Genomic DNA, 15787 nt, shown 5'->3' with positions numbered 1-15787 from the left:
GACCGAGAGAGGGTACGGCACTGAGTTGTTTACTGAAGCACAGGGACTTGAGAGTCTGGCAACGAGCGAGTGTCAGCTTGGGATTGAGTTTGAATAATAGAATCAACAACAACGTTGGCCGCAATGCATATTCTCGGAATAGGAGATTATGAAAGGTTGGATGGTTCCAATGCAATTGTGAAAAGAAATGCCAAGCAGTGCAAAGAACAAGATGAAATCAAGTATGCACCGTGGCCAGAACACGCTGCAACACAAGCAATGGCGAGAAAGAAGGTTGAGTTGAGCTGGAACTGTGCACGGTACAATAAATGTTGATGAAGGGGATTCTTTTTGATAAGAGGTGACAAGCGAGTTTAAACTCTTGAGGTGTTAGGTAAGTGGTGCGTGGTCCAGGAGACACAGCCGCAGCACGCAGCACACAGCACAAGCACAGCACAGCACAGGACTGGTCAGGACAGGGGGACGCAGGAGGTGGCGTCGAATCAAACTGGGAAAGTAAAGATCCGCCGACTGCAAATTGCTTGTGGGCCTCTTAGCGGATCCAGCCGTGGTCCAGCCAGGAACAGCTTAAAACACCAGATGATCTGCTGGAAGAATACCAGGGGAATAGCGGAATTGGGTTCCAAGCGAGACACTGAGGCGATCTCGGATGCTTTAAGAGGATGAAAAGGAAATGCTTGCTGACTTACCCAGTCAATTTAGTTCAGCTACTGTTTAACAGAGAAACAGATTCCAGGCCCCGAGACAAGAGTTGAAAGATCCGAGAGAGATCGATCCAAGCTCGAATCAAATCAAATCGATCAGGCCGCAACGCAAGGGCGTCGTACGTATCGTCAAGACTCGAGTCAAGCTGAATCGAGTGACCAGGTATTTGAACAATGCAGGATAACCAGCATTGATCGAGATCAAGAATAAGAAATTGACGATCGAGTAAATCAATCGACCTTGAAGTACAGAGCACTGGTAATAGATGCGATGACCAACCGGGTGGCTGGGAGTTTATTGTTAGTGTCTTGATCACTCGGCCGAGGCCTGTCTGCTGAAGAACAACGAGCAAACAGTAACCGAGTAAGTGGTGATAAAAGAAAAGAAAGATGATGGAAACGAAACAGACGGTGGTCTTGATTAATTATTCGACACCAACATGCAGTGCAGTGCAAGTGCAGCAGCGGAATCGACGGCAGAAAGTGGAAGGATCTCGGTGCATTAAAAAACAATCAAAGTCCAGGTTTTCGCTCCACGGGAAACAGCGGGGACACAAACGGTACTTAGTAGGTACCCAAGACTGGCTCTGGCTCTGGCTCTGGCTTTGACTTTACCCGACTGACAGATCCATTGGAAATCAAGGCCGTAGACAAGTTTAAAGTTGCATTGTTTACATGTACCTGAGCAGCAGCTGACTGTGTCACCAGAAATGCGATGTGCGATGTACGATGTACGAGAAACACACACAACAGAACCTACAGACAGAAGCAATAGATTCAAGGGGTTAACCAGCGGGGTCCTGCAGAACGGTCTTTTTCCGTTTCGCCTTTTTTTGCCTCATCCCCTCTCCTTTGTTCACGAGGATTCCTTTACAAGGGACTCGCTGTCTTTGGAATTCAGCCTCTCAAAGCGAGGCGCGTGTGTTGTCGATAGTTTAGGCCCCATGCGTTCTTGAGTGAGAACCTTAGAGGTACCTAGTAGATTATTATTCTGCCCACTTCGTATGGATGCAAGCAAATCTGTATTGTGTCCGTAATCATCAATATCATCGTTGGCTCCCTCTCTCTCCTTAATCGATGACCAGGTAGCAGTCGTTTAATGCCCTAGATCCGAGCTCTCCGGCCTGCGAATGGGAACACTCGGGAGACTTTAAAGGAAGTGCCACATTTTTTCATTCAAACTCGGCTCGGACCAAAATTCTTTGCTGGAGAAATTGCGAGACTTCAAGTAAGAAGGATCAAAAATAAATACACAGTAGCTATGGTTGTAAGTGTGGTAGAGTGACCCTAACTATTTCGTTTCTTGCATTGTCGAGTCAAGTTTTCTTGCCACCCCAAAGCTCGGTAGCGAATGGTAGACCTGTCAAGGGGCCGCGGTTCACCACCATCAGACTTTGTGCTCTTCCATCGTTGGTCATGTTGAAACTAAAAGGAAGTGAGATGTCATCATCCAGGGGCATTGCCGTGCCCAAGCTCTGAACTCTCCGTCGCAGCCGGCGACAATGGTGACATTTATTCACTGGTCGTGATGGTTGTCACAAGGACCAACCCTCCGAATAATCATCTCAATCTTGGATAGTCTTTCTTGGTAACTAACTGGGCAATTGAGACTAGCTGCCTGGGTTGTTTGTGGTGTACATATCTGGAACGGGATGTCTGCAGCAACGCCAACGGCAGCGAAGCTGTGCTAATAATTTGACAGGGGTCCAATAAAAAGTCGGAATATGTATAGACGTTCCTATATAACTGGAATTCCACGATATATCGCAGTCCTTCTTATAATAATTTCCAGAATCATGATGAAATCTTGGCTATGAAACTGAATCAAGAGACCGAATTAACAAGACATGTGTTCATTACTGTACGCTGCGGTAGGCATGTACATACGAAGATGGCGCGAGTCCCAATGCGCAAAAGGGCAACTGCATGAATGCGCTTGTACAGCACACCGACATCTATGACCCAGATCAAGACGCTACTATGTACGCGGAATCAACTATGAACAAGATCGCCTAATGTGAAATAGGTCTCACCGCCAGCTCTTTCTCAGCTCAGCTAATGCGCACGAACAGTGATAATGATGTGAGCTAAACATAGGAGTGCTTACTTTCTTGTGCCAGTCCGGCTACGCAGTTAAATTTTCGAGGCACTCTTCACGAGAGCATCATATCATTATCCCTCTTCAATGTTGTGCTCGGCGCTTCTAAGTTCCAGTGCCAATCCCTGCTGTGATACCAGCTTGTCTCAGCTCCTGCGCAAATACAGAGTACCATCCATGACTTATGATGTTACCTTGTATACAGATCAGGTATTACCTACATGAGTAAGGGCCTCGGGGTCCGAATCATGGCTTTCATTTCGGAAGTTTTGGAAAATCGAGCATGCCGAGCTTCAACGATCGTGGTACAAAGTGAGGACTCCAGGCGAGGTCAAACACTTAATCTCGCCAAAGTACCAAACAACGCGATTTTGCTTCGGCTTTCTGATGGAGCTTGAACAATCATGTCATAATACGTAGCATTCGGCATTCTTTTTGACACGGTAAATTGATTCGTTTATTCTCAAGATATATAAGCGCTGTCTATAACTCGCGTGCGTACTTACCCCTGACAAGAAATCTGGATACGGTCTTTTGATCAGTAGCGATCAAGAAAGATTACAATACGCGGCCTCTGGATGACCCTTTCGTGCTTATGAGTATCATATCACTGATACCTTTCAGTACCCACTAAGGTTCCAAAAAAGAAGAACTTCATCACCGTCTCAAGCATACCAATGGCAACTCATCACTGTTTGTCTTGATAGCATCGTGATTGGACACTCTCTTGCTTTAAGACAGAAGCCACACATCATCAGCCTCCCCCACTACAGCCACTTCGGAGCACCGTCTCGATGGCGGGGAACCGAGATCGGGAGGGGACGGCTTTCAGCGGTTCGCGATAGATAGACACGGCACTTGGAGATGCATTCCGGTTCCGAGCTCATTGAAAAAGACGGAATCTCAAGTCGGTTGTACTTGGAAGTTGTCAAAACCTCTCAAATATCAAAAGTTTCTTCTTCCCTTGCTTCAATTCAAGGTGGTTTCGCAAAACTGTTCCAATCTTTTGACTGTTCTATTCCTCCGCACTCATCACATCTTCCCCAACTCATCATAAATTGCCCCTCAACATATATCTTTACCGAGGGTCGGTTGGCGTCTTGACCTCCCTTCTTTACCACACCAATGCCCGTCATGTCAATTGATAAGCTTGCGCCTTCTGCTGCAGCACCTCCTTCCGAGGACAGTGTCCTTTGGCAACACCCAGATCCCAAGTCCACTCATATGTGGAAGTTTCTTGAGCATGTCAACAAAAAGCACGGTCTGAGTCTTGACGGCTACCCAGCGCTCTACAAGTGGTCTATCGACGATGTTTCTTCATTTTGGGAGGAAGTCTGGCATTTTACCGGTGTCACAGCGTCTAAGTCTTTTGACGAGGTATGGAATTCCAGGTATAGGCGGGACTTCTCAAGTGAGATGGCTTGACGCTGGACCGACTTCAACGCTCGGAAACTCAACTAAACTCACCAACAGGTCCTCCCTCAAAATGCTCCCATGTATCCTCGGCCTGACTTCTTCTCCGGCTCGCTTCTCAACTTTGCCGAAAACCTACTCTTTCCCGCAACTTCTCCACAACCCGAACCTTCGGCCCCGGCTGTGATAACCGTGACCGAGTTGCCCAACTCCACAGTGACTACTTCGTGGGCCGAGCTCCGTGACGCCGTTCGCCGCTGCTCCAATGCTCTGCGCGCAGCCGGCCTCAAGCCCAACGATGTTGTGGCGGGTTTTGTCTCTAACCATGTTGAAGCAATTGTTGCTATGCTCGGAGCGGCAGCGATAGGCGCCATTTGGACCGGTATCAGTCCCGACAATGGCGTTTCAGCCGTACTAGATCGTCTAAATCAGATCGCTCCCAAAGTTCTATTCGCGGACAATGGCACTGTCTACAATGGTAAGGAGTGGTCTAGCGTGTCAAAAACGACAGAGATTGTGGGTGCATTGAAGGATAATGGTCTTGAAAGGGTGGTTGTGATCAACAACATCAGCTCCGGAGGTCTTGGCCTCGAAGAACTTGAGAAACATGGAGTGGTAGCTGTTGACTACACCAAAATGCTTGAGTCTGCTTCAGAAGAGCCCCTGAAATTCGAGCAACTTCCTCCAAGCCATCCTCTATATGTCCTCTATTCCAGTGGAACCACTGGTCTTCCCAAGGCCATTGTTCATACGGCTCTGGGTACGCTGCTCCAACATAAGAAGGAGCATCTCCTCCATTGCTCACTCGACTCGACATCCCGAATGCTCTACTACACGACTACCTCCTGGATGATGTGGCACTGGAGTATTGGAGCTCTCGCCGTGGGATCCACCGTCGTTGTATACTCTGGTTCTCCCTTCCGACCTCATGCCCATCTCTCACTCCCACGTCTCCTCTCCGATCTCGAGGTCACTCACTTTGGTACTTCGGCTGCCTATCTGACTGCTTTGGAAGCCAATAATGTCTACCCTGTCCGTGACAGCTCGATCGATCTCTCTCGATTACAGGCTATTTACTCGACCGCCTCGCCTCTTCCTCCATCTACCTTCAAATTCGTTTACGAAGCCTTCCCCAAGCACATCAACCTCGGCTCCATCACTGGTGGCACAGATATCATCTCGCTGTTTGGTGCCCCTTGTCCACTTCTTCCTGTTCGTGTTGGTGAGATCCAGTGTGCAGGTCTCGGTATGGCTATCCGTGCTGTCGACTCAGCTACAGGAGAGTCAATCAATGCCGATGAGCCCGGCGATCTCGTTTGTGTTAAGCCGTTCTTGTGTCAACCTCTCACATTCTTCGGTCCTAGCGGAGAGGCCAAGTACAAGTCGGCATACTTTGAGCGTTTCGAAGACATTTGCGGAGTGGATGGTGCTGTATGGCATCATGGTGACTTCATCAAGATCCCAGACCCTTCAACTGGAAGCCTGGTCATGCTTGGTCGATCAGATGGCGTGCTGAAGCCGTCTGGTGTACGTTTCGGATCTGCTGAGATCTATAACATTCTCACACGCTTCTTTGCTGCCGAGATTGAAGATGCCGTGTGCATCGGACGTCGACGAGAGACAGACTCTGATGAGACTGTTTGTCTTTTTGTGGTAATGGTTCCCGGACACGAATTCAACGATGACCTCCGTCTACGGATCAAGTCCAAGATCAAGGCTGAGTTGAGCCCTCGACACGTTCCTGGAGTGGTCGAGGAGTGTGGAGCGGGCGTGCCCAAGACGAGTAACGGAAAGAAGTGAGTACACTTTGTGCCAGATTTTTTAAATTGTCGCATGATACTAATAGTCAATGTAGGATCGAAGTTGCCGTGAAGCAAATCCTTTCCGGCATGAAGGTCAAAACCAACGCCAGCGTTGCGAACCCCGAAGCACTAGATTGGTTCAAGAGTTGGGCAGAGACTCGCTGATAGGGTTTTGCACGTTTTATATAGCTATATGTTTTTCCAAAAGATAGACAAGACACCAAATGACTTATAGAGAGTCACAGGGAGGACTGTTCGTGTCTATGAAGAATAGAGCAACTGACCGATTCATGCATCAGATGTTTTTCCACTGGTACCAGATATTGTGTACGGTGACATTTAAGACTTCCCTCGTGAGTTGCGCGAAGTTCAACAGTCAAGATTCAGTTGTTTTCCAACATTCAAATGAGTCGTTGATAAATGAACCACTTGTCTTCGCATCGAGCAATGGGCCAACTGCTGGAAAGATAGACAGGGAGTTATGACAAACTCCCCGTGGACACACGCATGATCAATACTACATTAGAGCTGTTTCAAAAATGGCTACCATAAATTTCTTAGGGTCAAGTTTACAAGTGTGTTAGTTAGTTATCAGTTTCGTAACCCCAGCATACTTCCAACATCCAACTGGGTCTCTTTAACTAATAAGAACTATAGTATCAAATTTCCAGGTGTACTTAACAATATAACGTATTTGAAATTTTTCGGCATATCTCCTTTCCTGATTCATTCGCTTGACAGTATGTCTTCGACTTGTGTATGGCTTGTTGTATGCGTTGTATGACTGGTAACATCCATTGAGTTTCAAACACATCCTAGGAATGCAACGCATTATGCTTGATCCTTTTTATTACATCAAACGACCCAAAGTAATAAAGCATATAGCATTCATCATTATTTGGCCAAGTGTATTCAATTAGTCACTAGGTGGTATTGAGGTTGTATGAAATCGCTGTCAAAAAGTGACCACTATAGGGTAAACTACGTACATCGGTTTGATGACTATCCTATCCTTCTCAGAGCAGACAACAATAACTTAGACTATGTCGTCCTGCAGGCTCCATTGGAAGCAAAAGGTCATTAAAGTTACTCAACCATCCAATGCTAGTCAATTCGATCCGACAACATCGTCGTTGGTTCTACACATCGCTTCTGTGTCAAAGCACATCCTCTACCAAATCACGTTACAGGGTTCATGGTTTCTGAGTCATGGTCATAACATCAACAATTCAGTTCACGGCAGTTCAGAAGATGCAGGCATCATTTGGAGACAATTCAAGCATGTTGACATTGTCAGTCCAGCTCACGGTATATGAATATCGAGCAGGTTTTGAGCGTCTTATCTTGACGGAGGAAAAAGCGCGTAGAGCTGGCAATGGCAGTAGGATGGCAGAGGATCAGGAAAACAACACAGCCATGCCATGAGTCGTACACCGGGGAGGTTAGATGGTCTGCTGCAGAAGCTAGTCATTGGGATAGGCTTTCCTACAGACAAGTGCATATTGTAGGTAAGGGGCGCCAAGCCGGCTGGTTCCAGATACTACTGCCTGTACCCGACTCATGGACGTGTACATGGAAACCAGGTACGATAGGTCAGCTTTGACTTGATTACGATGGTGGCTGAAGATCAGACGAGCAACAAAGGACATGAAGGGCGACGGGAGACAGTGTCAGAGTGTATACCCTGTAACAAATTCAGCATCGAACGTCGCTTGCTTGGTGTCTCTTGACGTGACATCCAGCAGCATTTTAGCTATACCGGGAGACCCTGGACAGGCTCAAAGACCGAAATTGTCAACTGCGAGATATAGCGCAATACCGTAACCAATGACTTGATCGGTTAACAGATTCAGTATGGGATATTAACCGGCTGAGGTATTATTCCAGAAAAAAAAGCTAAGACTTATTTGCTGGAGAGACCTCAGAGATGGAGAACATAATATCCGCAACTAATAAATGTCAACAACTCCTTGAGTAAAGTTGATCAGGGGCAGACATCTTTTACAACAGTACGTGCTTACATCATGGCACACTCTTCCGGACTAGGAATAGACCAGGGACTGGGGTTAACCTCACTCACTCTAAGATGCAGGGGCCTGTCAAGAGGGTGGATATCTTAGGGAGATGGCAAATTGCGCTGGGGCCTGTGATCTTACACTAAAAGCATATGTATGCAAGACTTCTGAACTAACGGAGCTTAAAGCTAGGTATGTTATCCGTATTTTGAAGTACGAGGGTGGGAAGTAAGCACGCTAAAATGAAGCCTCAACTCCAAGGCTAGAGAAGTCTTCTTGATGAAGACCACGAGCTATCAAATTGGATCGATCATGACTAAATTAATAGTCAAGTACGAGTTTAGAATATTAACTGGCATTTACTCATATATGCTGGGTTTGGAGGCGCTGCAGTATCTGTACGCACTTTTGAAGGTTGCACTTTGCTGCAGGTACCGAATCCCCGTATCCACATTATCAACATCGGCACATGTGTGCACTGCAGACTCCGACGAACTTGAGCGTCTCACAAACGCTGAATGGTAACCTTTGTTTTAGGTTGAGTTGTGAAGTGGCAGGCAGTTAGTTATACAAGCTGTCGACGACGGATAAGGAACGGGTGGGTTTGGTGGTACAGAATCGAGGAGTAGTAGTTGTATCAATCAGCAGCTTTCCTTGGGTCGGGGCTAGAATCAGGGACAAACATAAAAGTTGTTGATTTCGACGGTTAGTTAGAGGCTTTGTATTGAAGATTGATCGGCAGCCAGGACGTGACCTAGGCGACGAAAACAACCTGTTGCAGAATGTAGCAGCAATTTCTGCTACGGACACGACCTGGTTTGATATTGCATCAATGGTCAAAGCAGCCCTGCCGAAACTAGGGTTCATCGGGGCTCTAAAGTCTGAGTCCACAGCATTCTCCGGATCCATCCACCTACCCGTCCTACATAATGTCTCGAATCAACAAACCTTCTCGAACGAAAACATCTACAAATTCGATGCGTTCAAAAGCCAGAAACAGAACAACCAGTATTGGTTAGGACGTACGATGATAGAGCAATTGCAAGTCTGAAATCTGGGCAGAGTCACCGACAAGATACTGAATTGCTTAGGTGATTTATGTTGTCTCTGCTCAACATTGTCTCACAACAACAGCCACAGGAATCTTCAGCAGTCAGTCAACCCAGCCCAAAATGCTGGGTCGAGGATGCCGGAGAACCTTGTATGGCAAGGAAGCCAATTCGAAGACATGGGGATGTTTCTTGTAAAAGCAGTGACCACTTAAGCCAAGGCTGATAAGTATTTGTTTCTCCTCATTCCAACGACAGAGCGATCAAGAACCGTCTGTATAACCGCGTGAGATGTGAGAACCCATGACAACTGTCTTGTTTGTGTAGTGCAGACCGTTAGCTTCCCATAGTTAAGCTATGCAAGGTCTTGACTCTCGAAACTCCTTTCCGGGGGAGTCTTTGCGACATAATAATAGCCGAAAAGGCAGCGAAGATTTAATTATACAAGTGGAGCTGACAAGGTCCAAAGGTCGTGGGTCAAAAACAGCTCACGGCGGATTTGGAGCTCTCTGGGACTAGCTTCTCCTTATGTGTATCAAGCGAAAGATCATCTCTTGGATGGCGACAAGTAGCGCGGACTCTGGATTTGTCTTGGCCGGGACTACTAGCAACTAGTCAAAATTATGTGACGTGTGATTTGCTGATAATCGATGAAAGCAGACACTGAGTATTTCCCCTGAAATAAGTTGTTAAGGAACCGAATAAAGACGACTGCTGTTGTTTTAGTCATGTTAAGAGACGCTGGAAACGAGATGATCTGGGTCATTATGGATCTCCAGGTACGTACTGACTTGACTGGTTGAAGCTTGGGTTAGTAATTGATTGTTGCTGTTCACGGTCCTTGGGGTATTGGAGCTTGGTCAAATTTGGCGGGAGATCACCTCAGTGTCTCTGGTGGGTAGGCGTAGGCGCAATCTGAGTAGCAATCTGGCTTGGGGGTGGTGCGCCTTCGAGTCTTCCACCTACCCAGCTCGGGTTAAGGCTCTCCGCTCTGGGGCGAGGCTCTAGCCGTGTTCGCTGTCAGGACGACCTGGATCGGTCGCTCAGTGGACGGGACGAGCTTCTAATGGAAGTCTGGGTGGGCTCAGTTGGTGATGCCAGACGAGGTCAGGGGCTGGGTTATCTTGAATTGCATCTGATGCTTGTACATAGCTGGTTGCCATCGTGGAAGAACCAATCGGCCATTCGTATTAAGTAGTCAATTTTTTTTCGGGTTAACAAGCCCAGATTGGACGATACTGAGGGCTCCCATGATGTTTCTGGGATTTTCTTTTTCGGTTCAACTATCGTAGCATATGTAATGTGACGATTCCGATGGTACATTAGGTACATGAAGTTTGATTTGATGGTTGCAGCTTGGCTCGGGAAATGGAGAGAAACCGGGCAAGGTTGGCTTGAGTGAACAAAAAGGGTCGGAGCGACGGCGGCGACCGCAGGGTTCCCCTAGCTGCAGGTTCGTGCAGCAGTAGCATCCACTGTAAATGCATGGAGGGGCTTTTTTGCAGATGCGAAATAGGTTGATGGTAGGTACTTTGTTTTTAATGACGGAATCACAGAAGATAATGTACATCTAGGCCAGCCATTTGCATTTCTAACCGTGCGAAATATGATATGGAACGATGTTGGAATTGAGAATCCGAGATATGACAAAGCTGCAGCCGCCTATCGTCCAGGTGCAGCAAGTAAGCGTTGAACAATACAACATTTGAGAAATAAATTCTTTTTAATATTAAAGAAAACCACAAAAAAAACAATAGCTACCGTTTCTAGGCCATACCTGTGGTCAGGATCCACGAGCCTGTTGTTTTACCTACTAATGCATGTAACAGGTTCCATTCCTTCTATTGTTCTATCCTATAAAACTCTCAGTATGCCCAGATTGCAACTGTAACTGTAGCAGTGATAGGTACAGAGTATTATCCCGTGATTTAGCAGTAGGCAGTAGGTTGTCTGTATCCGTACCTTACCTCATTATTAACCTGTCCGCGGGCATCATCCTGTCGTTGCCGCTCCCGATGCCACTGGCCAAGTCGAGCCCGCGCCCACTTGTCGTCCACTCTTAGATTATCCACTCAACGCCGGGCACACGCCCCCCTGTACTGTAGTCTGTAGCTCGCATTCCCTTCCCCCTAAAGGGCCCCTACCACTCACAATCCTTCTCGCTCCTCTCTCCTCCAGCTCTCTCTCTCTCCGGCCTTTCCCTCTCCACTTGCATTGCATTTCGCCCATTTCAATCCATCTACCATCCTCAGCCGGCCGAGCTCCTGTTTTCGTCCATCGTCAATTTCTCTTCTCGAAAGTCGCTCTTTTCTGCTCTGTTCCCCTTGAGCTCGACTTGGACTTGAGTATCGTCGTTCCTCTTCTCGATTCTCATCTCGACACCGCCTCTTGGTCCCCGGAATCTCGTTTAATCTCTCCTGTCGCGCGTCAACCACCCGACACCACTCACCCGGCCGATCACGATGAATTCTCAAGGCAACAATGATGTCTCCCCCGAGGCTATGCAATCGCGAATTCAGCAGGCTCGTCGCGAAGCCGAAACTCTGAAGGACCGAATTAAGAGGAAGAAGGATGACCTTGCCGACACAACTCGTACGTGCCTCCCGATTGCCTAGCCAACTCCCAACACTTCTGGCGGACGAAATGACTGCAGCCACTCGACAAGGCTCCCATTTTATTGATACGCGTCTCATCAACATGACGCCCACTCTAGAGAAATCAATGCTGACCAGATCTTTTTCAATTCTTTAGTTCGCGCTGTCGCGCAACAGGCACATGAGCCTATTCCCAAGAACCAGCTCATGAAGGCCAAGCGAACGCTGAAGGGTCACTTGGCCAAGATTTACGCTATGCACTGGTCAACCGACAGGAGGCACCTAGTTTCTGCTTCGCAAGACGGCAAGCTCATTATTTGGGATGCCTACACCACAAACAAAGTGCACGCCATTCCCCTGCGATCCTCCTGGGTCATGACCTGCGCCTACGCCCCTAGTGGTAACTTTGTTGCTTGTGGTGGTCTCGACAACATCTGCTCCATCTACAACTTGAACCAGCAGCGCGACGGTCCTACTCGTGTTGCCCGTGAGCTTTCAGGTCATGCTGGTTACCTTTCCTGCTGTCGATTCATCAACGACCGCAGCATCCTAACATCGTCTGGTGACATGACCTGTATGAAGTGGGACATCGAGACAGGCCAGAAGGTTACTGAGTTCGCCGACCATCTCGGCGACGTCATGAGCATCAGCCTTAACCCTACCAACCAAAACACCTTTATCTCCGGTGCTTGCGACGCTTTCGCCAAGCTATGGGATATCCGTGCCGGAAAGGCTGTCCAGACCTTCGCTGGCCACGAATCCGATATCAACGCCATCCAATTCTTCCCTGACGGCCACTCATTCGTTACTGGATCCGACGATGCTACTTGCCGACTTTTCGATATCCGTGCGGATCGCGAACTCAACCTTTACGGGGTAAGTATGACTCTTTTCAAACTGGTTCTGTGTATGCTGACATGATTGGCAGTCCGAGTCCATTCTTTGCGGTATTACTTCCGTGGCTACCTCGGTATCGGGACGTCTCCTTTTCGCCGGTTACGATGACTTTGAGTGCAAGGTAAGCATGGTTTTGTTTGTAGTGTTACAAGCAGTTCTCTCTAGGATGATGCCCGGAGTGCTAACATAGAGAATCTAGGTCTGGGATATTACCCGAGGTGAGAAGGTTGGCTCTCTTGTTGGCCACGAGAACCGTGTCAGCTGCTTGGGCGTGAGCAATGACGGTACAAGCCTGTGCACAGGATCATGGGATTCTTTGGTGAGTATTTTGAACAATCTGAAAAGTAAATGAAGACTTGCTAACATTTGCCAGCTCAAAATCTGGGCTTACTAATTGTCGTTCACGACCATGAAACTATTTGTCTGGATATATGAATGCCAGTACGTGCTCGCGGCCTCTATACCATCTGCGTTTGAACGACTATATTGCCCATCGAATTCGAAAGCCAAAGATGCCCATCTTGAGTTCGACTATTAGCGAATGCAGGACGACGTGACGAACCGCACCTTACCTTTACCACATACCCCTACCAACGACTTTCTTCAGCCGGACGCGAGCACTCCAATACGGGCTGCTGACTCGTGGTGGATTTGGGGAAGAAAATACACTGGCTGATGCGATACCTCTTTTTCATTACTATTTTCATTGTTTTTCACATTTCCTGTTCTTTTTTCGCGCCTGCAAAATTCTATGCACCATAGTTTCCCCTTTTCTGACACAACCCGGGCTGTTAGTAATGGGCGGTTGTATTATTGGATGGGTTTCCTCTGTTGTTCAGTTGCCCTGTGTATGCGTATCGACCCTCAGCGGCACATGTCTTTCGGTCCCGGGCTGTTTCTATCGCAGAACGAATCATTACGGAACCAAGGTCTGGAAAGCTGTAGGGGGACGATTTTATATGAGGGGAATCACCGGGAGTTGACGGCTATACCGAGCAAAATTTCAGTCCTCGAGATAATACATCATGATGTTTCAAAGCTACGCGACTTTCCTCCCATTCTCGACTTGAAGTGCAGTCGACTGTTGATCTACCCCGAACCTCTGCGAACGATATACTCGAACCCATCCAACAATAACTGCCTGTGCTACTCTAAGGTGGCCGCTCTTAGCTAAAGCCATTGGTCTGCGAGATCAGGTACGCATCAGTATTGTTTAAGGGGGAACTCATCACTGGGATATGTTGAATTTGCATGTTAGTGCTTCGGCACTATCGTTCTGTTGCTCGGTCTTTTACTATCTCTCGTGCTTAGCATATCCCATTGATGATAGGACCCCGACAGCTTGTGTTAATGGTGGCCAGCGGATCTCAGTCCTCAGATGGAAACAAAGGAATAATGAAATCAGACAAAGAGAAAAAAGACTATTTAGATACTATAGGAGAAGTTAATGGATATTGAAATGATATATTACTTTAACAACTATTATCCACAGTCTCACGTGTATTAGACATGTAGTTGAACCCAAGTTACACAAGTATGTGCTGGTAAGAATTCTTGCTTATATTCACAGCGAATGGCATGGACTTATGTTGGTATCACTTAATGATAACTGTCGAATTCACGAGGGTATCACCACTCCACGTGCTTTCAAAACATTACCGGACGAAACCTTAACTTAACCGATATGTTGAGTTGACGAGTTACCATCCTTCCCGAGGAGTGATGGATGTCGGGAACCGTCTCAGGGAAATCCAACGCGTGTTCATGCATGCAAAGGATGAGTTGGAAGGGCAAACTACGGGCGACCCTCCCGGCTATTGTGTAACACGTTTGCGGAAGCTTAGAAGCCGAGTATCGATAATTCTCGCTTGATATATTGCATGGCGTTTCAGGGACCAAGCATTCACAAATTCATAATATCTACATACTTCCGAGAGTCGTATGAATGCATGGGCCTTGCATTATATGTGGCCATAGTTAGTCTACAAGTCTGTTATAAACCATCAAGTTAACGTTTGGCACTCGTCACTTTCAAGGGTTATGTCTCTTTTGACAAGTACTTGGCAGAAACGCCATTGTCAAAGGAGTGTTGCCTGCTCTTTGCGCAAGCCGCACAATGCTACCGGCGCAGCCTGACATGCCGATTACTGGACAGCTCAGAGCCGGACAAGAGAACTCCATGGTACCGACCGATGTATGGAGAACAAAGGAGACATTGAATGCATTGACAAGATGGACACTGCCTGTGTGACAATGCATCACGGGATTGAGACAAGATGCGCTGTCAACCGAAGCTTCACAACGTCCGTGGCTTACACTCGCCCAAGGTTTCTCATGTCCATCGTTACACGCGGTTCTTGTTCGTTTGTGGAAATCTGAGCTGTGTCCCAAGCCAACGGCGCAAATGGATTGGGTCATGAGACGAAGATGAAATGGAGATCACGAACAAAGATAACACTCTGCTAGTCACTCCAGTGCATTGATGGATAACAGTTATGGGTACTCATGCACTCGTATTTCGTGGAGAGGCTGACTCTTGATAAGTAGCACTAAGAGCCGTTGAGACCCAGATTATAATCAATACGCAGTGCAATGCCAGAATGCTTCTGGAAGACTTCGGCGGTGCCGAAACATGGGGGATTTAGCAAACAGCTTTGACCATGATGGACCCGCCAGCATCACCTGGCAATCTAAAGTATTTCGGCTTTCATGACAGATTAGTATGGTGACGGCCTATGAATAGCAGTGTTGTATCGTGTAATGCCGCGCTGGACCCTTCATTTGTTAGCCTTTGCTTCGAGAAGAGTGGCAATGCTGGGGAAATAAGAATGAGCTGGTCATGGCTTGTGATGATGTGCATTAGAAGAATTGGAAACACGCTAGAATACACTCAATGGCGTTTGACATGACCGGCCGTTGGCCGAAGACTTGCTTGATGGCGTTGATGGCGTTGATGGCGTTTATGTCGCATTTACCGCCATTGTCGCCATTGTTGGCCGATCTGAACTGTCAAACCTGCAGATCCAAGGATCGCATGATGACTGCAGTCTCGTAGGGCATACGAACGCCCCATTATCACGACATGTCCGCGCGTATCGCATGTAAAGACAATATGTCCAACACGAACGGCGAAGCCGACTGTTGTGATGCCTTAGTCGCTTTGCTGATACGTTCTTCCATTGTCAGGTCGCGATTCATGTTGAAAAGAAGAAAGA

The 15787-nt window shown here is 47.4% G+C and overlaps 3 protein-coding genes across 3 annotated transcripts; all 3 read left to right on the top strand.

Annotated features, from left to right (window-relative positions):
• Nucleotides 1-2551: 2551 nt before the first annotated feature.
• On the top strand, nt 2552-3200 carry FGSG_12304 (uncharacterized protein; the record flags this gene model as incomplete). Its single annotated transcript, XM_011323232.1, is given in 3 exon segments — nt 2552-2575; nt 2580-2686; nt 3008-3200. Coding segments are annotated over 3 exon segments (324 nt in total).
• A 727-nt stretch (nt 3201-3927) lies between these two features.
• FGSG_04103 (uncharacterized protein) lies at nt 3928-6182 on the top strand (the record flags this gene model as incomplete). The annotated part of the gene is made up of 3 exons (XM_011323231.1): nt 3928-4179; nt 4276-6011; nt 6071-6182. The coding sequence occupies 3 exons, from the start codon at nt 3928-3930 to the stop codon at nt 6180-6182; spliced, it is 2100 nt and encodes a 699-aa protein (XP_011321533.1).
• Nucleotides 6183-11331: 5149 nt separating this feature from the next.
• Nucleotides 11332-13607, top strand: FGSG_04104 (guanine nucleotide-binding protein subunit beta). Its single transcript, XM_011323230.1, has 5 exons — nt 11332-11673; nt 11833-12551; nt 12604-12693; nt 12772-12891; nt 12946-13607. The coding sequence occupies exons 1-5, from the start codon at nt 11544-11546 to the stop codon at nt 12964-12966; spliced, it is 1080 nt and encodes a 359-aa protein (XP_011321532.1). The 5' UTR covers nt 11332-11543; the 3' UTR covers nt 12967-13607.
• Nucleotides 13608-15787: the final 2180 nt, after the last annotated feature.

This window comes from Fusarium graminearum, chromosome 2, assembly GCF_000240135.3.
Source record: "Fusarium graminearum PH-1 chromosome 2, whole genome shotgun sequence".
In the NCBI taxonomy this organism is placed as follows: Eukaryota; Fungi; Ascomycota; class Sordariomycetes; order Hypocreales; family Nectriaceae; genus Fusarium; species Fusarium graminearum.
Note: the sequence above shows the minus strand (reverse complement) of the source record. Positions and strands in the feature narration are given on the sequence as shown.